This window comes from Miscanthus floridulus, chromosome 6 (assembly GCF_019320115.1).
Source record: "Miscanthus floridulus cultivar M001 chromosome 6, ASM1932011v1, whole genome shotgun sequence".
NCBI lineage: Eukaryota > Viridiplantae > Streptophyta > Magnoliopsida > Poales > Poaceae > Miscanthus > Miscanthus floridulus.
In genome coordinates this window covers 135,234,690-135,258,344 of record NC_089585.1, presented here as the reverse complement: position 1 = coordinate 135,258,344, position 23,655 = coordinate 135,234,690, and the positions used below count along the sequence as shown (strand labels likewise).

General features: G+C 56.9%; 1 protein-coding gene across 1 annotated transcript; it reads right to left on the bottom strand.

Annotated features, from left to right (window-relative positions):
* Positions 1-17,381: 17,381 nt before the first annotated feature.
* LOC136459746 (uncharacterized) lies at positions 17,382-18,873 on the bottom strand. Its single transcript, XM_066459584.1, has one exon. The coding sequence runs from the start codon at positions 18,727-18,729 to the stop codon at positions 17,830-17,832; it is 900 nt and encodes a 299-aa protein (XP_066315681.1). The 5' UTR covers positions 18,730-18,873; the 3' UTR covers positions 17,382-17,829.
* Positions 18,874-23,655: the final 4,782 nt, after the last annotated feature.

Genomic DNA, 23,655 nt, shown 5'->3' with positions numbered 1-23,655 from the left:
ATATATTTTTTTCTAAAAATATGAAATTTTATAACTCCTAAAAAATATTGGAAGGAATAAAAAAGATCATCTCCAAGAATTTCTAATAATCCACTTCTAAAATATAGAAGACAATTTTACATCAGAATTCATAAACTATTTCTAAATTATTCTAACCACTTTTATATATTCTTTTTCTTATGTACATTTGCATCAGGAACCATTTCCTACTCTTTGGCCCTGCTCGGCTTACCCCATATTCGGCTTATTTTTTCAGCTGGAACAGTGTTTTTCTCTCACAACAATTTCAGCCAGAACAGTGTTTTTCAGCCAGTTTCAGCCAAGTTTCAGACCAGCGAACGGAGCCTTTATTCTTTACACAACCTTCCACCTTTAGATTGGCCGACAAACACGAGCAGGAGAGAGAAGATACTCACGACTCGAAAGCGTGTAACTTTACGTGGAACAATGTGACTTTTCCAAGTTCTAAAAGATTAGGAGTTGTTGGAGAGGGGGTTTTTCTTATCTCGCTAAAAACCAACGATTAGGAAGTGATTTATGGAATTCTTGGAGATGCTCAAACATTATATTGCAGTAGTTTCACTACACTCTCGCAACTTGCAAGAAAAAGAAAAAGAGTTTCTTTTTTTTTGCGACGAAAGAAGAATTATATTAGATAATAGCTGGGTACATGAACGTGATACAAGCACTCTGGATTACACAAATATCCAGAAACTGAGTTTCATCTAAATTATACCCACGTTGTGAATAGCTTCAGATCTCAAAACAAAAACATGTACGACGCTTTGCAGTATGGATGACCGCATAGACAAACACTCAACAAAAGGCCTGAGAACAAATGCCCAACGAATGACGGCCAACATTCATGTAGACGAAGTTGAGAAACTTCTTTCTGGTGTCTTCCTTCTTCTTCTTTTTACCACCGAAGAATAAGAAAGACTGATATGAAACTTATCCTTCATTGTGGCTAGATCTAACCACAATAAAATAGAGAAGAGACCAGAGAAAATTATTCTATGATGTCGGGTACCTTAGAATGGGGTACCCCAAGTAAAACATTAAATGGGTTGTCCCAGTCCCATCTAAAAAATAACGATGATAAAAGCAAAAAAGTAAGTCGTGGGCCCCTTCCCGTCGCGACCAGGCCCACTGGGTCCTCCTCCTCCTCGTCTTGAGCCCCGAGAAGGAGGTCTCGACATCCTGGCGAGGCTCCCTAGGGAAGGCTTCGGCAGGGAACGCCGTCTCCGCCTCGCCCGAGGCTCTCCACAGAAGGCCTCGGCAGGAGGCGCGTTCTCCGTATCGCGCGAGGCCTCTCGCGCGAAGCCTCGGCAAGGAGCCTGATCCCCGTCTCGCGCGAGGCCCCATTCTCCGTGTCGCTCGAGGCCGGCTCGCCCGCGGTCCGTCGCCCCCCGCTTCGGCCGACCCTCCCGACAGCCGGTCACGTCCCATTAATGCTTTCAACCACCCCCGTGATCTCAGCCGGACAGCGGCTCAACGTCATAGAAAAACCGACGCGACCCGAAGTCGCATCAGCACCATACCGGCCAGGACAGGGCACGGCGGAGATTACCGGCCACTGTGTCCAAACACTGTGGCCACGATCAGCCGCCGTCAGCGCCTGGGACAGGATATGGCGGGGATTACCGGCCACTGTGTCCAAACACTGTGACCACGATCAGCCGCCGTCAGCACCTGGGACAGGATATGGCGGGGGTTACTGGCCACTGTGTCCTACCACTGTGTTCACGATCAGCCGCCCGCTTAAGGCCTCGGTGCTGTACACTAAGGCCTCGGCGCTGTACATCAGGGCCTCGACAATATTGGGGTCCGCGCCTGCCGAGACCCCCCACCGCAGTACCAGCCTCGGCCCCGACCAAGTTTCGGCCTCGTGCATAGTCCGTCCCCAGCGGCTTATGGTCGCCGCCACGTCCACTCCGAGGCATTCCTAGGGCTCCCACGACGCACAGGATCTGATGGGACGACCACGCCGTCCCAGTACTCCAAGGATGGGCCACTCCGACGACCACACCGCCACAGGAATAGGCCACAGGGCTTGGACATGCCGTCCTTGGCGGCACGACGCCGCATAGTAATACATGTACTGCCCTTGTCCCCCCTTTAACTATAAAAGGAGAGGACTTAGGCCATTTAGAGACGACGCCGGAGAACACACACACACGCACACCTTCCAGCCGCTTGAGAGCAACGTCTCAGACAGCCCCACGACACCCTGCCGAGACCTGGGACAAGTTCCCTCTCTCCCTTAGCTTGTAACCCCCTACTACGAGCACTTCAGTGCAAGGAATACAAGTTCTATCCCTCAGACTGGACGTAGGGCGCCGATTGCCCGAACCAGTATAAACCTTGTGTCTCTTTGCATCACCATCCAGAATCGGAAGCACGCAGAACAAATTCACTAGTCGGTTGAGGACCCCCCGGTCCAAAACACCGACAGTTGGCGCGCCAGGTAGGGGTTGTCTGCGTGTTAGTTTTGTCATCCCAGCAGGTTTCGGATGGCAGACCCCGTGCGACCATTGCGTCTCGGCACCGTAGTTTGGTTCGGGAGCCTAGAGTTCATGTCTCTAGGGCATGAGTACGACATGGTACTCCTCGCTCCTTGAGCCCCACCGCCCGACGATGAAGTTACGCACCGGCAGCCCAGGCGCAGGCGGCGCCCGGGCGACCGCTCTCGCCGCACTCGCCAGGCACGACACGAGCAAGACCACCCCGACACTACGCGAACCCAGGGCGGCACGCCACTCCCCACCGATACCCTACGACCAGCTGTTGGTACGGGGTCCCTGGCTGGGGACCTATCTGGCCTGAGCTTGGACAAAGGAAAATCACCGGTGGCTCGCGGTGATGCCCAGTCGTCAAGCTCCGCTCCACCACTCCCTGAAGAACCGACCCCGGCGGAGCAGAATCTGGCAACGACATCATCCCCATACCCCTGTGGGTTGAAAAATGCCGCCGCTTCTTACACCTACGCATACGCTGCTGCTCATGAGGGTCCCTCAGAATGCTGCCAGCGCTTCGGTCTCGACCTAAGCACCCACGCTAACTCCTCGGATGAGGACAAGGCATGGCCCAGAGTGGATTTCTCCGGGCTCCACGACCCTAGGACTTTGCGCCAGTTCTTGGCCGCAAGCGACTACTGCTTCGGTTACTCCGACTCCGACGACGAAGGCACTTACGACCCCACTCGCGAGTGTTTTCACGTCGGGCTCGGGATGCCGAGGGCAGGCGAAGAGGATGAGGGGGCAGGTAGCCGCTCCCCACTTCGTCCAGGGGCGGGCACCGTCACGCCCCCACACAATGCCCTGCCGACCGCACGAAATGAGAACGTTGCTCTTGCACGACCTCAGCGCCCAGACCTAGAGCAACTCCGTGAGCTCCAGGCCAAGGTCGAGCAAGACCAACTCCTTTTGCAGTAGCTTTGAGGCTCTCTCGAACAGGAACAACGAGGCTGCGGCGAAGGTGGGGGAGCCCGACGAAGAGCTCGCGATGTGTATCACCGCATCCATGACGACGAAGGGAGCGAGCAACCCCCAGTCTTCAATCGCGCCAGCCAGAACGTTGCGGCTGTGGCAATGCTGGTTCGCGCAATGCCCGAGCCTTCTACCACAGAGGGGCGGTGGGTCCGCGGTGAGCTCCGCGATCTCCTAGAGACCGCTGCGGTTCAGCAGGCCAAGAGTTCCGCCTCCCGACGGCGCGGGGGCCCCTCGAACCTTCTCACGGCACCGCCTCGGCAGGACAGGGAAGCCCCGTCTCGTCCTACCCCGACCGAGCGCCGATAGCCCATAGGGTCCCTGTGCTTCTGGACTGCCTCGGCGGTCGACGCGAGGTGCAGGGAGACCATGAGATGGTCAGCAGGCGACGACGCCACGACAACGAGGGGCCCGCTCGGGGCTACCACCCACACCGAGGCGGTCGCTACGACAGCGGCGAGGACCATAGTCCTTCCCCTGAGCTGCTAGGCCCTCGGGTCTTCAGCAGGGCCATCCGCGTAGCTCCTTTTCCTGCCCGGTTCCGACAGTCGGCCAATCTCGCGAAGTACAGCGGCGAGACCAACCCAGAGCTCTGGCTCACCGATTACCGCCTGGCCTGCCAGCTAGGTGGCGCGGATGATGACCTGCTCATCATCCGCAATCTCCCTTTGCTCTTGTCAGACTCGGCACGAGCCTGGCTCGAGCATCTCCCTCCCTCGTAAATCCACGACTGGCGCGATTTGGTTAGGATCTTCGTCGGGAACTTCCAGGGCACGTACGTGTGCCCTGGGAATTCCTGGGATCTTAAGAGCTGTCGCCAGAAGCCGGACGAGTCTCTCCAAGACTTCATCTGGCGCTTCTCCAAACAATGCACCGAGCTACCCAGCGTCGGTGACTCGGAGATCGTCCAGGCTTTCCTCTCTGGCACCACTTGTTGGGACTTGGTCCGAGAGTTAGGTCGCAACGTCCCGCGCTCTGCTGCCGCGCTCCTCGACATCGCTACCAGCTTCGCCTCAGGAGAAGAGGCTGTCGGAGCCATCTTCCCCGACGCCGATACCAAGGGTAAGCGGAGGGAAGAGGCCCCCGAGGCCTCAGCCTCCCACCTCCCTAAGAAAAAGAAAAAGGGGTGCCTCGGGAGGCAGGAGGTCCTGGAGGCTGACCTGGTCGTGACCATAGAGAGCAAGAATCCTCGAGGCCCCAAAGGGCCTAGGCCCTTCGATGACATGCTTAAGAAACCCTGCCCTTACCACCAAGGCCCGGTCAGGCACGCTCTCGAGGATTGCACCATGCTACAGCACTACTACGCTAGGCTCGGGCTCCCCGACAACGACGCCAAGCAGAAAGGCACCGGCGGTCGGGACGAAGACAAGGACAATGGGTTCTCCGAGGTACGCAACGCTTTCATGATCTTCGGTGGGCCCTCGGCATGTCTTACGGCGCGGCAGCGCAAAAGGGAACGCCGAGAAGTCTTCTTGATCAAGGTGGCCACCCCCCAGTACCTCGACTGGTCTCGAGAGGCAATCACCTTCGATCGAGGTGACCACCCCGACCGTATTCCGAATCCCGGGCAGTACCCACTGGTCGTTGACCCGATCATCGGCAACACCCGACTCTCCAAGGTGTTGATGGACGGAGGCAGCGGCCTCAACATCCTCTATGCCAACACCCTGGAGCTCTTGGAGATCGACCGGTCGAGGCTACGAGGCGATGTCGCACCCTTCCACGGCATCGTGCCAGGGAAGCGCATGCGACCCCTCGGGCGCATCGACCTTCCTGTCTGCTTCGGCACCCCTTCCAACTACCGCAAGGAAGTCCTCACCTTCGAGGTAGTCGGGTTTGGGGGAGCCTACCACGCCATTCTGGGGTGACCGTGCTATGCCAAGTTCATGGTGGTGCCCAACTATACCTACCTCAAGCTCAAGATGCCAGGCCCTAATGGTGTCATCACCATCGAGTCCACGTATGAACATGCATACGACTGCGACGTCGAGTGCATCGAGTATGCTGAGGCTCTTGCGGAGACCGAGACCCTCATCGCCCACCTCGACCAACTCAGTGGTGAGGTGCCTGACTCCAAGCGTCGCGCGGGGGCGTTTGAGCCCGCTGAAACCATCAAACTCATCCTGGTCGACCCCGCATGCCCCGATGACCGAGCACTGAGGATCAGCGCCACCCTCGACACCAAATAGGAAGCCGTGCTCGTCGACTTTCTCCATGCGAACGCCGACATATTCGCATGGAGTCCCTCGGACATGCCGGGCATACCAAGGGAAGTCACTGAGCACGCCCTGGACATCCGGGCTGGATCTAGACCAGTGAGGCAACGCATGCGCTGCTTCGACGAAGAAAAGCGTAGGGCCATCGGAGAGGAGGTACAGAAACTCTTGGCGGCCGGGTTCATCAAGGAAGTATCCCACCCAGAGTGGTTGGCTAACCCCATTTTAGTCAAGAAGAAAAACGGGAAATGGAGGATGTGTGTAGACTACACCGGTCTGAATAAAGCCTGTCCAAAGGTCCCCTTCCCATTACCTCGAATCGATCAAATCGTTGATTCCACCGCAGGGTGTGAGACCCTGTCTTTTCTCGATGCGTACTCTGGCTACCATCAGATCAAGATGAAAGAGTCCGACCAGCTCGCGACTTCTTTCATCACACCATTTGGCATGTACTGCTACGTCACGATGCCCTTCGGTCTCAAAAACGCAGGTGCCACATACCAGCGGTGCATGACCCAGGTCTTTGGCGACAACATTGGGCAGACCGTCAAGGCCTACGTAGACGACATCGTGGTCAAAACCAGAAAGGCTGAAAATCTCGTGAATGACTTGAGGGTGACCTTCAAATGCCTTAGAGAGAAGGGCATCAAGCTCAACCCCGAGAAGTGTGTGTTCGGGGTCCCCCGAGGCATGCTCTTGGGATTTATAGTCTCGGAATGCGGTATTGAGGCCAACCTAGAGAAGGTCTCGGCTATAACCAGCATGGGACCAATCAGAGTCCTCAAGGGAGTACAGAGGGTCATGGGATGCCTTGCGGCCCTGAGCCACTTCATCTCGCGCCTTGGTGAAAAAGGTTTGCCTCTGTACCGACTCTTGAGAAAGTCCGAGCGTTTTTCCTGGACCCCCGAGGCCGAGGAAGCCCTCGACAGACTCAAGAGGCTGCTCACCAATCCTCCTGTTCTGATACCCCCGACCTTGGATGAGGCCCTCTTACTCTATGTCACCGCAACAACCCAAGTGGTCAGCGCCGCCGTAGTAGTGGAGAGGCAGGAAGAAGGGCATACTCTGCCTACCCAACGACTGGTCTATTTCATCAGCGAGGTGCTCTCCGAGACCAAAGCGCGCTACCCCCACATTCAGAAGCTAGTCTACGCTGTGGTCCTGGCCCGGCGCAAACTGTGCCACTACTTCGAGTCGCACCTAGTGACTGTGGTATCATCCTTCCCCCTGGGCGAGATAGTTCATAACCGGGAGGCCTTGGGCAGGATAGCCAAGTGGGCTGTCGAGCTTATGGGGGAAACCTTGACCTTTGTGCCTCGAAAAGCGATCAAGTCTCAGGTATTGGCCGATTTCGTGGCTGAATGGACAAATACTCAATTGCCACCTGCTCAGATTCAGACGGAGTGCTGGACCCTGTACTTTGATGGATCCCTGATGAAGACCGGGGTAGGCGTGGGTCTGCTCTTCATTTCGCCCCTCGGAGTACACATGCGCTACATGGTGTGGCTCCACTTCGCCGCCTCCAACAACATGGCCGAATACGAGGCCCTCATCAATGGCTTACAAGTCACCATCGAGCTTGGGGCACGGCGCCTCGACGTCCGAGGTGACTCGCGGCTCGTCATAGACCAAGTGATGAAGGAGTCAAACTGCCTCGACCCTAAAATAGAGGCTTACTGCAAGATGGTGCGACGCCTAGAAGACAAGTTCGACGGTCTTGAACTAAATCATGTCGCGCGAAAGTACAACGAGGCTGCCGATGAGCTGGCAAAGATGGCCTCAGCATGGGCCCTGGTCCCCCCGAACGTCTTCGCCAGAGACCTCCACAAACCGTCCATTGGCTGCACCTCGACAACAGAGGAGGGCCCACCTGGGGAACCCATGGCAAAGCCAAACACCCCCTCTACTGCCGAGACCCCCCTGACCAAGCCCGAGGTCATGGAAGTCAACGCCGAGCCTCCGCAGAATGATCAGGACGCGGATTGGCGAGTCCCGTTCCTCGATTGGCTTGATCGGGGGGAGCTTCCCGACGACCGAACTGAAGCACGACGGCTTGCGCGCCGAGCCAAGACCTACGCCCTCTACAATGGTGAATTATACAAGCAAAGTCCCTCAGGCGTCCTTCAACGATGCATCAGTTCTGAGGCAGGCCAAGCCCTGCTTTGGGACTTACACGCAGGCGCCTGCGGGCACCATGCGGCGCCTCGGACGCTCGTAGGGAATGCTTTTTGCCAAGGGTTCTACTAGCCAACGGCGGTCACCGACGCTACCAAGCTAATACGCTCCTGCGAAGGATGCCAGTACTACGCTCGGCAGACACATCTCCCGGCCCTGGCCTTGCAAACCATCCCTATCACATGGCCGTTCGCCGTGTGGGGGCTCGACATGGTCGGGCCTCTACAAAAGGCCCCCGGAGGCTACACCCATCTACTGGTATCAATCGACAAGTTCTCCAAATGAATCGAGGCCCATCCGATCAATCGAATCAAATCCGAGCAGGCAGTGCTGTTCTTCACTGACATTATCCACCGGTTCGGGGTCCCCAACACTATCATCACCGACAATGGGACGCAGTTCACCAGCAAAAAGTTCCTAACGTTTTGTGACGACCACCACATCTGTGTGGCCTGGTCGGCCGTAGGACACCCAAGGACCAACGGCCAAGTAGAGCGTGCCAACGGCATGATCCTACAAGGCCGTTGAAAAAGTATGGCAAGAAATGGCTCGCCGAGCTCCCATCGGTCATCTGGAGCCTGAGGAACACTCCAAGCCGAGCCACAGGGTTCACACCTTTCTTCCTAGTCTATGGGGCCGAGGCCATCCTCCCCACCGACCTGGAATATGGTTCCCCGAGGCTGCAAGCCTATAACGAACAAAACAACCGCACAACCCGAGAGGACGCCCTCGATCAGCTGGAGGAAGCCCGAGACGTCGCGCTACTACACTCGGCCAAGTATCAGCAGAGCCTGCAGCGCTATCAGGCCCGACGCGTCCGAGGCTGAGACCTGAAGGTAGGCGACCTGGTGCTGAGGCTAGCACAGAGCAACAAGGGTCGCCACAAGCTGACCCCACCATGGGAAGGACCGTACATCATTGCCCAAGTCCTGAAGCCCAGGACCTACAAGCTGGCCAACGAGAAGGGCGAAATCTTTACCAACGCTTGGAACATAGAACAGCTACGTCGCTTTTATCCCTAAATTTCCAAGCATTGTATATATCGTTTCTCGAAATGCAATTAAAAAGCGCTCTTTAGTTGGTCTTTACTTTTCGAGAAACCCCCCGAGCCCACAGTAGGTCTCGGCAGTACAATAAACACAATAAGGGAGACTCGGCTCTGCCTTGGCAGAACCAAGCCTCCCTCGGGGGCTAGATGGGGGACTTCCCCTAGGTCCCATGCACCATTTTTTTAGTTGTTTTTCGAAAAAATTCCTACGCCAAGTCCCTAGCAGGCTCTGACGAATCATTTGTGGAGACTCCTCAGACCAAGGTCTGTTTCCTAAGCAAGAGGCCGGGTGAGTCGCGAGACGGCCTACGCCTCCAGGCTATGGCACTCCCTCACTACCTCTCGCTCAAGGGACGGCTTAGGCCCCAAAGGGGTGTTTCGCAAACGAAATCGGATCAGGAGCAATAGAGGGCAAAGGCTCGAAAACATGAGAAAAACAACTAAGAAACACAGATATGCCAGAAATAAAAGCCTTGACGACCACAAACGTTGTGATACAAAAATAACCCATATTCTATCTTTACATAGCCCCCGGGGCCCAGATTAAGGCTCAGGGCCCCCAGCACCAGCAGAGGGTAGGGGAGGAACCACTTCGTCTTCAAAGAGCGTCGCCAGCGCCGTGCCAGGGCCTTCCACCGCCTCCAGCAGCTTCGCGACTGCCGCGTGGGCCTCCTCGTCATCATCAGGCAGAACGTAGCCATCACTGATGGCCAGGAGGTCGATGCCAAGGTAGTGAGAGGAGATGATGGCCATCGCCCGCTTGACACCCATGTACAGCGCCCCTCGGAGCCGCTCGCGCATCTGGCTGCTCAGCGCAATCAAGCGGCTCCCCAGGGAGCTACCCGACTGAACCCCCCTCGACTTCCAGGGCCTCGCAGGCGAAAAGGGCAGCACGCTTTAGCGTCTCGTGCTCCCCAATCTCGGTCTCGAGCACCGTCTGCACCGCACTGGAAGCCTCGGCGGCCCGAATGACCTCCGCCTCTGACTCTGCACCACGGAAAATGAAATAAGGTCGAGCTAGAGAAAAAACAACCTAAGTTAGGGATGGGAGCCCATGGAGCTCACCCTTGGCCTTTAGCTCCCAGCGTCGGGTCTCGGCCTGGCAGGCCTCGGCTTTCGCCTTCAACCGCTGGGCCTCGACTCGAGAGGCCTCGGCCACCCTGGAGGCTTCACTCCCCAGCTCTGCGCCATACGAGGAAGTTAGGAAGCGAACATAAGGGGAAGAAAACAAAACAAGGGGACTCAAACTCACCCTCGACCGTCCCCCTCAAAACCACAGCCTCGATTTGCGAGGCCTCAGCCGCAGCAAGGGCCTCATTCAGAGTGCCTTTGGTTAGCCGGTGCGCACTCTCCTCTACCCCTAGCTGCCCGGCGAGGGCCTTGCCTGAGGTCGTCGCTTCTTCAGCCCGGGACCTGAAGGCATCCCGGTCTCTGATGGCGTGGGTAAGCTCCTCCTCCAGCTCCTTGATCCGCGCCGCCAAGGGGGCGAGCTGCGTCTGGGCCGTGGCCGCCTCGACCTTCGCGTTGGCACAGCGAAGGCGAAGGTCCTCCACCTCCGCGCTTCGGGCCGACAGAAGCTCGTTAGCATCAGCAAGAAGGCCCCTCTGCCTCTGAAGCTGGTCCCAGATTCCCCTCTCCCGCCGGAGGAAGACCGACTTCCCGAGGGACCAGGTCTCGAGCTCCTGAGGAGGCAGAGCAGAGGTCGTCGATTGCGACAAAACCAAGGAAAGAACAACGTCGCGCGAGAAAGGAAAACACAAACCTGAGCGACTCTGGGCAGTTCGTCGGCCACCACGGACAGCGCCGTCCGTAGCGACCATTCCGCTAGCTCGCGGTACTGCTCGAAGGTACTCCAGCGCCCGCCCTCGGCCGTGTCCTCGAGGGCGAACAAAGGCTCCCCCTCAGGGTCGTCCCGGCTCCGCCACAGTACCCGCGGGTGATCCCACCCGCGGGGCTTGGGTCATACCCGCACAAGAGCTGAGCTTCCCTCATCTAAGAGTAGCGCCGGCTGCTCCACGGCGTCAGTCTCCTCGGTGCCAACCACCTCCCGTGCCCAGGAAGTATCGTCGGAGGAGATCGGATAGACCTCCGTCTCCCGGGCACTCTCCCACAACAACGGCGGGCCCTGAGCCAAGGGCACGGCCAAGGCCTCTGCCGCCGACATCTCCGCCTCCTGCACAAACGGCCTCGCTACCATCACAACGGCCATGGTGACCTCAGGGGCTCCGGCCTCTGCAGTCACGGCCTTGGCGGTCTCGGGGGCTCCGGCCTCCGTCATTATAGCCTCGGCAGACGTAGAAGCGCCGGCCGCGGACACTGCGGTCTCGGCGGTCATGGGCGCCGGGGCCCCCATTGCCTTAGCCCCGGAGGCCCCGGGGCCTCAGCAACAAAGGGCACGACGGCCCCATCCGACCGTGTAGGGGCCGCCTCGGCGACCCTTCCTTGGGCAGCCGGTTCCTGTGGGTCGACCCTCGCCGACGCCGCGCCGCGCTGGATGGCGGCTTGTGCCTCCGCCACCCAGTGGGCAGAGGAGCCGGGGCTCGCCTTAAGCGCTTTAAGGGGCGCCAAGGGGAGGTCATCCGCAGGCCACTTCCGACTGAAGAAAATCAACCTACAGGGTCAGCACAAGACCAAAAAAGTGAATGGAAGACACCATAACCCCGCCAAAAACACACTTACCTTGAACGGGGCAGCCCCAGCTTCGCCACAGCAAACCTCCTCCGCAACGGCGGAGGCGGCGGTAGGGGCGTCGTGACCGTATCCACCAGCGCCGGTCAGTCCTCGGTGGACCCCGGTGCCCCTTCGATCCTCTGCGGGGCCGGTGGCGTCGCCTCCACCGCCACCGGCTCCACCGCGACCGCCGAGCTTATCGGGCTGACGGCGCGTTTGCCTAACGCCCGTGCCTCGGGCGTGTCGGCCACGGCCCCGGAGGGGGCCACCGCCGGCCCCGGGTTCGCTTCCTCTCCCCTTCCCGGGGGTGCCAGGCTGCTTATCGATGCCCCGGGCGCCACCTCCTCGACGTCCGGAAGGTGGTCTAGGGGGCCTCGCCCCACCTCGCCCTTGTCATTCCCGTCTGAGGCCTCCGTCGACAACGACGTCGATGGGGACTCCTCCAACGGGAGACCTTCCTTCCGCTACTGACGGTGGCGCTTATCCAACGCCTCGCGCTCAAGGATGTGCTTCGTGCACTTCGCCGCCTTAGCATCCTTCCGCTTCTTCTGCGCGTCGGCGTGAGCGTGGTTAATCACCCGCTGCCCCACGTCCTTGGGAACGGGCGGCGGGGAGGAGCGCACGTCCCTCATCCCCTGAACAAACCACAAACACGCATAAGGAAACAAGGGATAAAGGGAGATTGAGGAGGCTCAGAGGCTGCAACGGCACTCGACTTACCAGCGAAAGAAACCCCCGCGACGGTCGCATTGCGAAGGGGGTCAGGTTGCCGCCCCTCAACTTCACATCTACCGTCTTCCCCACCCGACGGTGAATTTTCTCGTCGGAGAGGGCGGAGGAAGACATCCGGGTGCCTTCGACGGGCTCACCCGGCCTCATCTCGAACAGCCGCCGCCGCCAAGCCATCAGCGGTAGCACCCTCCGGCGGTGGAAGGCGGCCACGACCACAGCGACGGTGAGGCCATGGTTCCACAGCCTCGCCAGCCCCTCCAGGAGCGGCTCCAGCTTGGGCTGGTCGACCTTCGGGATGCCCCATTTCCATTTCTCCGTGCAACTCCCCACAATCTGCCCAGTATAAGGGGGAAGTCCCCCATCGTCGTTGCGGAGGTAGAACCAACTCGTGTACCACCGGCGGTTGGAGGACGCGAGTTGGGCCGGGATGTAGAGGTGCAGGCGGTCCTGACGCACTTGGAGAGTGCAGCCTCCGACCCTCAATGCCTTCCTCTTGCCCGACATGCCCGTCGGCTTGGTAGTATGCCCCGCCTAGAACAGGTGGAGCCACAAATCCCAATGGGGAGCGATCCCCAAATACCCCTCGTAGACGGCCACAAAGATAGCCGCCTGAGCGATGGAGTTGGGATTAAAATTGTGGAGCTCCACTCTGTAGTAATGCGGGAGCGCCCGCATGAACCGGTCCACCGGAATGCCGAGGCCGTGCTCGTGGAAGGAAACGAAGCTCACGACGTAGCCATCGCGGGCCTCGGCTCTAGCTCGCCGTACGGAGCAATCTACTCCGGCCTGCTAGGGTCTGTCATCGGGCGGAGGAGTCCACCGTCGACAAGCGACTGGAGCATCTCCTCAGTGACATCCGACGGACCCCAGGGGTCCGCCTCGACAACAACGACGTTGCCGGCCATGAATGCGATGGAGGAATCGGGCGCGGCGGTGAGTTTTTCTCTCCCCCTCCACGCTCTCGCTTTTTTCTCGCTTTCTCCCTAGACTCGCTCTTCTCTCTTCTTCTTCCCGGCACCCGCTGCTCTGGCGACAGCTCGACGGAGGTGGCAGGCAAGGTAATATAAGGAGGGGCGAGACCCTTCGGGTATTTATGCAGGGAGGAGGTGAAACGAACGGGCGATGAAATCAGGGAGGTTTTCCCCGTCCGGCGCGGTTAACCACGAGCCGATTTTGGCGGCCCACGCGCCCACGTCTCCCGTATTAAATGCGTGAACAGTTATGTCCCATCCATCACATCGCGCTCGCCCACTACGGCAGCGGGCGTCGTTTTGCATCCCCGTGAAACCGCCTCAAAAGGTGCGCCACCCGCGGCCGAGCCAATAGGGAGGACATATCCCGCGGCCTGTTCCTTTCATAGGAAGGAATCGGGCTCTGAGCCCATTACGATCCAGGGGTTCGAAGGCTGGACCCCAAAGGGTTTCGACAGCCGCCCCAGGATAACAGAGTCAGGGGCAACTGTGGGCGAGCCTATATGGGGCCGAGACCTAAGCGAGCAAAATGCCTGGGACGCCCAAAATTGTGTCCGAGACCAGCAGGAAAGTATCCGAATGGGATCCCACCATAGGGAGGCACCGAGCCACCGAGGTCCAACGAATGGCCTCGGCACCCACTAGAGAAATCCTCTGGTACTCTTGGAGTGTGTCTCTGGACCGCTAGCCGTCCCCTAACGAACGGGGTTCGGACCTCCACTCGGACTACCCGATAACAGCTCACCGGAAGTGCCACCGCTCGTGCCCATCGAGGGTAGCGAGGCACGTTCCACCCCTCCTTCCGAGCGAAAAGGAAGCGCGAGGGTCGCATAAAAAGTCAGGGGAACCCCTAATGGCCTTCTCGCCCTATGCGGAGGCTACGGGGCTCCTCCTGCAAATATGTCGAGACCTCACGACCCGGGCTCGCGCCCAAAGGGGCCTTGGCAAACAAACCCTCATGCGCGAGGGCATATAAAAAGTCAGGAGAACTCCCGACGGCCCTCCCACGCAGAGGCTAGGGGCTCTTCCTGCAACCTTGCCGAGACCAGAATGGGCTCGGCAAACTAACCCTCCGTCCGAACGAAAAGGACACGTGAAGACCAGATAAAAGGGCCAGAACACCCAAGGCAAAGATAAACAGTCCAAAACCGCGCTAGAGGTTTTGCTACAAACACGATAAAAGGGCGCCGAGCCCGTTACGGTCCAGGGGTTCGAAGGCTGGGCCTCCAAAAGGTTTCGACAGCCGCCCCAAGGCAACAGAGTCAGGGACGACATCGGGGCGAGCCTACGAATGGCCTAGACCCGAGCGAACGGTCGCTCGGGGCGTCCTAAGTCGTGTCCGAGACCGGCGGGGAAGTATCCGAATGGGATCCCACCGTAGGGAGGCACCGAGCCACCGAGGCCTGCGAATGGCCTCGGCACCCACTAGAGAAACCCCTTGGTACTCTTGGAGTGCGTCCCTGGACCACTAGCCGTCCCCCAGCGAACGGGGCTCGGGCCTCCACTCGGACTACCCGCTAACAGCTCACCGAAAGTGTCCATGCTTGTGCCCATCGAGGGTAGCATGGCACGTTCCACCCCTCCTTCCGAGCAAAAGGAAGCGTGAGGATCATACCCAAAGTCAGGGGGCCCCTGACGAACCTCTTGCTCCGTGCAGAGGCTAGAGGCCTTTTTCCCTGCAGCCTCGCCGAGACCCCCGCAACCCGAACTTGCGCTTGGGGGCTTGGCAAATGCAATAAGAACTACTCATTCAGACACGGAAATGAAGAAAGCCCCTGGAGGAGTAACTCCACTCCCCTAGGGGCTCGGGGGCTACACCCGGCGGGTGCGCTCGCGTGCACCCACCAGAACCTCAAAAAACAAGCCCCAATTCCTACGGGGCAGGTATGAACCAAGCCTCGGCAAACCCTCAGGGGGAGTGCGCGCACTCCCCTCGAGGCTCGGGGGCTACTGTCGGGTACCTTAGAATGGGGTACCCCAAGCAAAACATCAAATGGGTTGCCCCAGTCCCATCTAAAAAATAACGATGATAAAAGCAAAAAGATAAGTCGTGGGCCCCTCCCCGTCGCGACTAGGCCCACTGGGTCCTCCTCCTCCTCGCCTCGAGCCCCGAGAAGGAGGTCTCGACATCCTGGTGAGGCTCCCTAGGGAAGGCTTCGGTAGGGAACGCCGTCTCCGCCTCGCCCGAGGCTCTCCACAGAAGGCCTCGGCAGGAGGCGCGTTCTCCGTATCGCGCGAAGCCTCGGCAAGGAGCCTGATCCCCATCTCGCGCGAGGCCCCATTCTCCATGTCGCTCGAGGCCGGCTCGCCCGCGGTCCGTCGCCCCCGCTTCGGCCGACCCTCCCGACAGCCGGTCACGTCCCATTAATGCTTTCAACCACCCCCGTGATCTCAGCCGAACAGCGGCTCAACGTCACAGAAAGACCGACGCGACCCGAAGTCGCATCAGCACCATACTGGCCAGGACAGGGCACGGCGGGGATTACCGGCCACTGTGTCCAAACACTGTGGCCACGATCAGCTGCCGTCAGCGCCTGGGACAGGATATGGCGGGGATTACCGGCCACTGTGTCCAAACACTGTGACCACGATCAGCCGCCGTCAGCACCTGGGACAGGATATGGCGGGGGTTACTGGCCACTGTGTCCTACCACTGTGTTCACGATCAGCCGCCCGCTTAAGGCCTCGGCGCTGTACACTAAGGCCTCAGCGCTGTACATCAGGGCCTCGGCAATATTGGGGTCCGCGCCTGCCGAGACCCCCCACCGCAGTACCAGCCTCGGCCCCGACCAAGTTTCGGCCTCGTGCATAGTCCGTCCCCAGCGGCTTATGGTCGCCGCCACGTCCACTCCGAGGCATTCCTAGGGCTCCCACGACGCACAGGATCTGATGGGACGACCACGCCGTCCCAGTACTCTAAGGATGGGCCACTCCGACGACCACGCCGCCACAGGAACAGGCCACAGGGCTTGGACATGCCGTCTCTGGCGGCACGACGCCGCATAGTAATACATGTACTGCCCTTGTCCCCCCTTCAACTATAAAAGGAGAGGACTTGGGCCATTTTGAGACGACGCCGGAGAACACACACACACGCACACCTTCCAGCCGCTTGAGAGCAATGTCTCAGACGGCCCCACGACACCCTGCCGAGACCTGTGACAAGTTCCCGCTCTCCCTTAGCTTGTAACCCCCTACTACGAGCACTTCGGTGCAAGGAATACATGTTCTATCCCTCAGACTGGACGTAGGGCGCCGATTGCCCGAACCAGTATAAACCTTGTGTCTCTTTGCATCACCATCCGGAATCGGAAGCATGCAGAACAAATTCACTAGTCGGTTGAGGACCCCCGGTCCGAAACACCGACACATGGCGGTGACACCATCTCCGCCTTGATGTCGTCGTCCGGAAATAAAAGTCTCCATGTCGTCAAACCGGTGAGAATGCTGACGCCGTAGTTGTTGACCGCATCTTCAATAGAGCCATCATGGGAAAAATAATTCCACCCTGTCCTCTCGCCGTCACCGGAGAGGAGGAAATAAATCCATAAAACCAAAAAACTTACATGGAGAGATTCTAACTCTAATGACTCGATCTAGTGAGAAAACTTATTAAAAACGATGGATCCCCACTTCCTTTCGCCTCCGACGATATGCCGGAGAGGAGGGGGAGGAGACCAGCAGTGGTGGAGGTGGCGGCGGCGGCGGCGGCCCAAGATATGAGATGCGTTTCCGTTGTACGTTAGACAGCATCCTGCTTACAGAAAGTGGAAATGACGAGAAACAAATGCAGGGGGAGCAGTATTTCCACAGTAAAATGATGGGCTGCCATATTCATGGGCTTGGACACTACGGGGTGGACCGGAAACAAGACGGGCCAGCCTGCCAAAGGGAGGACTTTGTATACCGGACGCGCGTGAACGCCAAATGGGCCAGAAACAAAAGGCAGAGAAGATTTTATGCTTGCAAATTGGACCATGCAAATAACCTTATCGTCTGATCAGATGGTGACAGGAACAATTTCGATTTCGATAGTCCACTTCCAACTTCCAAGTAAGACAAAAGTGAGAACTGGGATACAATCATGCTGGCTCCTATGAGCCTCAGGCTCAGCTAAACAAAAGATGCTCCGGTTAGTTGGATGCAGAAGCGGGAGTTCCTCTTAATCATAGGCTCTTAACCACTCTGAAAGACTATACGGAAATACACACACATTGCGTAACACTATACCATTTTATTGCAACTTACTGTAACAACATACTTGAACAATCAATGACATCCCAGAAAAAAACCGTATGTAGTATAGCAAACACCAGAGTAACAGTTTGGTGTTGGCCAGGTCGAAAACGAATTCATCTACGAGTTTCAGCTTCACAGATTCCGGAGTGGCGCATCGGCCACTCACATCCTCGTCGAGGATAGGAAGCAGAGCATGAAGATGACGATCGACGCCGACGGCGATGATGCCATGGACGTACGTGAAGGGGCCTAGTAGGTAAATAAACAATGGAGGCGGCGAGCTCGATCCGTCAGAAGATGTCGAGGATCTCCTGGATGAAGCCGTTGCAGAGCGGGCAGTTGCCGCGGCTGACCCAGAGCTCGCGGGAGCAGAGGCGGCAGAAGGTGTGGCCGCAGGGGATGAAGGCGGCGCCCTTGTGCCGCACCATGCACACGCAGCACACGTGCACCATCTCCTCCTCCCGCCCCTCGCCGTCGTCCTCGTCGTCGTCGCCCTCACCTTTCTTGCGCGCGCCGCCGCCGCCGCCATCCTCCTCGTCTTCGTCGTCATCCCACTCGTCCGTCTGCCCCAGCAGCGCCATCAGAGACATTTGCGCCGCGGGCGCCTCCTCCTTCTCTTCCTCCTCCTCCTCCTCCTCCTCCTCCTCCTCGTTGTCGTCCTCTTCCTCTTCCCCGTCGTCGTCGTGACGTCGCTCTTCGACGTCGCGGAAGTCGTGCGTCGCGGGGCGCCTGGAGCTGGAGCGGGAGGCGGCGGGGCCGACCCGGGTGGACGCGACGCGCGAGAACGTGGGCGTCGCCTTAAGCGAGGGCGCGCAGGAGAAGGTGCGGGAGAACGCCGCCGCCGCCTCGCCGGGGTTGTAGTTGTACTTGTTGCTGCGGTTGTTGGCGCTGCTGATGTTGCTGAGGTCGCCGCTGTTCGTCGGGGCGTGGGCCGCGGCCGCGCCGGGCTTAGGCTTCTGCCAGGCGCCCACCGCGCGCCGGAGCCGGAGCCGGTCCCGCAGCGGCTTCCAGCCGGTCGTCCTGTCGCCGCCGCTGCGGGCCCCCTGCGCGTCCACGGCCGAGGGGCTATCGCCCTCGCCGACGTCGGCGTCGTGGGGGATCTTGAGGAAATTGCGGATGACCGGGTCGGGCGTGGACAGCTGCTCGGACAGCGTCATCGTCCGCCGCATCTCCGGCCGCCGGCCGTCCATCTCGCTGGGCCGCCGCCGCAGGTAGGTGCCTGGCTCCCGTCGGAGTTGGAGGCGAGGCGATAAGGTTGCGGTAGATGCGGGGAGGTGGCGTCTTATGGCCGAGTTGGATCGCGCGCGGGGACGGGGGAGGAGAGGCGTTGGACACGGGGGGAGCTTGGAGCGGGTCTCGCGGGCTTTTTAAACTGGCGTATATACAATTACCGCAACGTGCGGACACTTGGGCCCAAATTACCTAGGTGCCATGCAAGCGTAATCGCCGGCCTTTCTATTTATGGGCAGGGAATATTTTTGTGTGTGAGTTTCACGCCCCTGTTTTTTAGTTGGGGGCATGCTATTTGTAGCGCGCAATTTTAGGTGTCAAAAAAAAGATGAGAAATATTATTTCCAAGACGATATAAACGTACAAAATGATTACTTAACATGCTATTTTGTAGTGCTTGATTGTCTTGTTTTTTGTCGAGCAGAATTGTTTAGTTGGGGTTGTCCATTGCAGAAATTAGTAATAATCTGTGGCCATATGTATCCAGCAGTTCGACTGCTCATCTTGAACTTCTATTTTTCTTCCTCATCCTTACATGTGTGTTGTACTACCTTGATGTTACTCGCTCCATTTAAAATTATAAGATATTTTAGCTTTTTCAGATTATATATCAAAATATAGTGTAACTCTATATTAAAAAAGCTAAAATATCATACAATTTAGAACGGAGGAAGTATTATTTTTCATACTTGGTTTTTGTCAACTAAGTCCAGAAATGTGTTTTTTTATTTGTATTGTTGCTTTTGTTTTTTTTTTCTGAATTAGACCACTAGAGATCAAGGAGTCAAATCAAAGTATTGCTCGCTTGGGAGTCATTTTCCTAATGAATCGATTCATCATCATCACAGGAGAAGAACCGTCTCCAGGAAAAAAAAAATCTATGTGACAATGGCCCCGTTTGCTTCGCTGAAAAAACAAGCCGAAACACTGGTCCGGCTGATTTGTTGTGAGAGGAAAACACTGTTTCGGTTCAAAAAACAAGCTGAAAAGTACGGATTATAAGACAAGCGAACAAGGCCAATGTCGCATCATACAATGCAGTGCAACACCTCATTATGAATACACAACCAAGCATGGCACATCCGAGGAGAGTCGCGCAAAAAACCTAGTGGGGGCACTGTTGCAAATTTTTTTCCCTAGTCTCCACCACCAACACCTCATTCCTTGAGGTGTACAGTACCCTCCCCTCCCTTCTCTAGTCATCCCTAGCTGTCACACTTCTGTGGCATAGTTCCGCTAGTACTCCACACTCTACCACTGCTCTCTTGCACACCAGCACACCATCGTCGAAATGTCTTGTACTCCATCCGTTCCAAATTATAAGTCGCTTTGACTTTTTTTGGTTCATTCATTTTGTTACGTATCTATACATATTACTATATCTAGATGCATAGCGGAATGGATGTACCAAAAAAAGTCAAAGTGACTTATAATTTGGAACAGAGAGAGTAGTTTGTAAGTGTCTATCATGAATCATAACCTAGCTAGTGTTGCTGAGTGGTCAAATGACTCTGTACATTTGTGATAAAAAAAAAGAATCAATTGTTGAATGCCTCCAAAACACTCAAATGTTTTTTAGGTTTTGTGTTCAGTTATTGTTTTACGGGATGGCTATTAGTTTGGAATTTTTTTTCGTGATTTTTACCTAGCGATATGTATCTGATGTGTGCCGGACTGCCGTAACATTTAGAACAATCATCCGTCAATTGTTAGATTTCAAAGTGCAATGCAAAGTTATACAGGACGTACAGATAGTAATAATACAAAGAAGAGTAAACATTCGTGCAAGTGGCTACTTGAACAGCTTCTGCCGTTATGCGTGGTGCGTGCAAGCAACGGCAGGCCGACAGTGGGTGCGTGCATGTGTCCGTTCTTTACTGTTAACCAGGCATCAGAGTACGCTGAACCTCTCGAAACACTTCACTATTTTCTGTAACCGTTTCGACACAAAACAAAAACAGACAGTACCACACTAGCTACGGTCTACGGCGGAGTTTTTTTACGTTTTCCTCAACTCAAAACTTCGTCAAACTAAACATCGGTGCCTGCGTGATTCTACCTCTCATCTCTACGTTACTAGAAAGCGATCTTAGAATAGTACGAAGTACAATCCAAGTTTACGAACGTTTGGTGTGGCTCACTCTACCGTTGAAGCTTCCCATTCGCCCTCCATCACCAACATTATGGTACCGGTCCAGTTTGGTGTTTGGTTTGAGGACGACGACGACGTCTCTACTGACAGAAAAGGTACCTGCAGGCTGCATCATTATGTATTGTGCTATTGTATATGTACGCAGATCACCGCACACGTACGCACATTTGGTGGTATGCTGAAGCTTTCAATTTGGACAGGCCATCAGTATTTTTTAAGGAACGAAGAGTGTTTTCCTCTCCACTTTTCCTATACTTTAGTCGCTTGAATTTTGTGTCTGTTGTTCAGGCGATGTTCTATGATGAATTTTACGATGTTCACGTAATATATATGTGATGTTCTATGATATATTTTGCGATGTTCACGTACATACGACAGTCGCCTGAATTTGTGTTTGCTGTTTAGGCGACGTATGGTGATGTTCGTGTAGTGTACATCTAATGTTCTAGGATGTATTTTATGAAGTTCGCATAGTATACACGTGATATTCTATGGCTATCGCCTAAAGAAAAGTCTATACTTCAGATACCTGAAATATAGCAAATTCCTTTTGCTCTCGTAACGAATCAGCGAAACGATGGGGGGGGGGGGGGGAAATGGGTAGGGGCTCCCCACTCCCGCTGCATTCTGCCATGGAGTGAGTCCTCTTCCTCTCTACACTAGCTATAAAATTAGTACAGTGCCTTGTCGCTTGCTATTGCAACCACTTCAGTTGACCTATCTACAATGGCAGCGCAGCGCTGATGGCGCGATGCAAGCTAGCTGATTGGCAGGCGCCTCACTGTTCAGTGTTCATGCGTAATTGGGGAGCGTGCATTGTTAGGTGAGGCCGCGTAATCTAATCCCTGAGGGGATTTCACTTGTCCTGCTGTTCTGCAACTGCAATGCAGTCTGAACCGGAGTCCTACATGATTAGCCATTAAGGTCATTAATTACAGCACAGGGCCGGGAATAATCAGTACTGCTCCATGAGAGGAGTGTCAGTGTCCAAGCCTCCAAGGCAAGGATAGTTAGGTGAGGCAGCGTAGTATAGTACGTAGTCCCCATAGATAAATTTTGGTATGCCGTTCTCCTGCAGATCTAGAGTCTGAACTGAACAGGGCGTTCTGATTAGCAAACAGGGAATCAGTACCGTTGCTTCACGAGGCCGGTTACTTACCGGACTGTCAGTGCTCATCATGCGATGGCTGCAACTGCAAACAGGGGGAGGACGCCAATAATGCGATGCGACGCGCTATGGAACAAGACGAGGCCGGACGGCCTCGCGCGCCGGAGAAGTGCCAAAACTGGCATTCGGATTGGATCTGCCGGCCGGATCGGAGGAGCAGCGAAGCATCAACTGGGACACTCCCCAATTACGAGCCGTGATTAGGTGGTCGGGACGGGTGATTGGGCGCCACGGGCACCCGGAGCCGGTGGGTCCGCGCGCGAAGGCACCGCGCCAACAGCCTCCCCCGCGCTTGGCTGTGGCCGTACGCGTGTGGGGGCTCGCTGCCGCCGTCTGCTCCCGGACGGCAACGGCGACGCCACGTGCGTGCGCGCTTGCTCGATGTCGTGCCTGCGCTGGGCACAGCCGCACAGGGCAGGGACGCGGCGGACGCCTGATCCCCCGCTCGTGCTCCCTCGTAGCGTCGATACGTAGAGCACCGGCGTCTCACGGTCACGGCCACTGGAAGTTGGCGCCAACAACTTGCGACTGCCACTTATTACGCTACTATAGGACTAGGAGGCGATCCATCGATGTCCATGTCCATCAAGCGAGTGGCGTTTCTGCGCCCAAACGGCAGCCACCAGCCAGTGACAGGCGGCTCTACCTCTACTTCGACTGACGCGACGGCACTGTGTCCTGTAGCCAACGGGCATGTTTTCTCCGTAGATTTTCTCTGATTGGATCCCTAATCTCCTGCTCATCTCCTGGTTGCGGTGGATGGAACGGAGCGGCGGCAGCCAGCAGGCACGCACCTGTGACCTGCTGCAGTGGAACGCAGGGGCAGGCAGAAGGCACGCACCGCCAGGCGCCACCCGTATCGCCGTGCTGCAGCGACACGCACCCCAGTGTATACGGGCGCACGGCGCGACGCGTCATCACTCATCCGTGCCGCTGTCGAGCGGGCAGGTCCCGGCTCCGTGCAGCGCGCACGGACGCGCGGCATCGATGGCGCGGACCAGCACGGGGCCGACCACGGGCGCGCCGCGCGGTGTTCAGGCTCGGCCATGGCTGGCGTCCGTCGGGGACCGGCAAGGCGTCTCTGCTGCGCTTCAACTCCGGCTTCGCTCGTTTGTGTGCGTCATGTTATCCAATCCAACAGCGTCGGTCGTCTCCCGGACCGGACGGACGGACGACGGCTGTGGCGGGCGCAGATCAGTCGTCATTTCAGCAGGGATCCGGAATGTGATCTGGGCGCACTTGCGGGATCCTGACAGGTATCACAGACAGCAAGCCCAGGGACCAGGGTGCGGGCAGCAGGACAGGAAGAGGGTGGGGTTCGTGACCATGACGACGATGACGGATGCGAGGCAGGACAACAACTTCTCACCTGCTGTGCTGAGTGCTAAGTGCCTCGCTGGTCCATCATCAGTCGGGGCTCTTGCCGATGAGCAGCGACACCACAAGACGGGGGCAGCATCCGTGGGTCCAATCCTTGTTGCTCTTCTGAGATTGGACCATACTGTTTCTGCAGTTGGGCTTCAGGTTTTAGTTTTAGAACAGCTCAGGCAAACAAAACCAACCAGA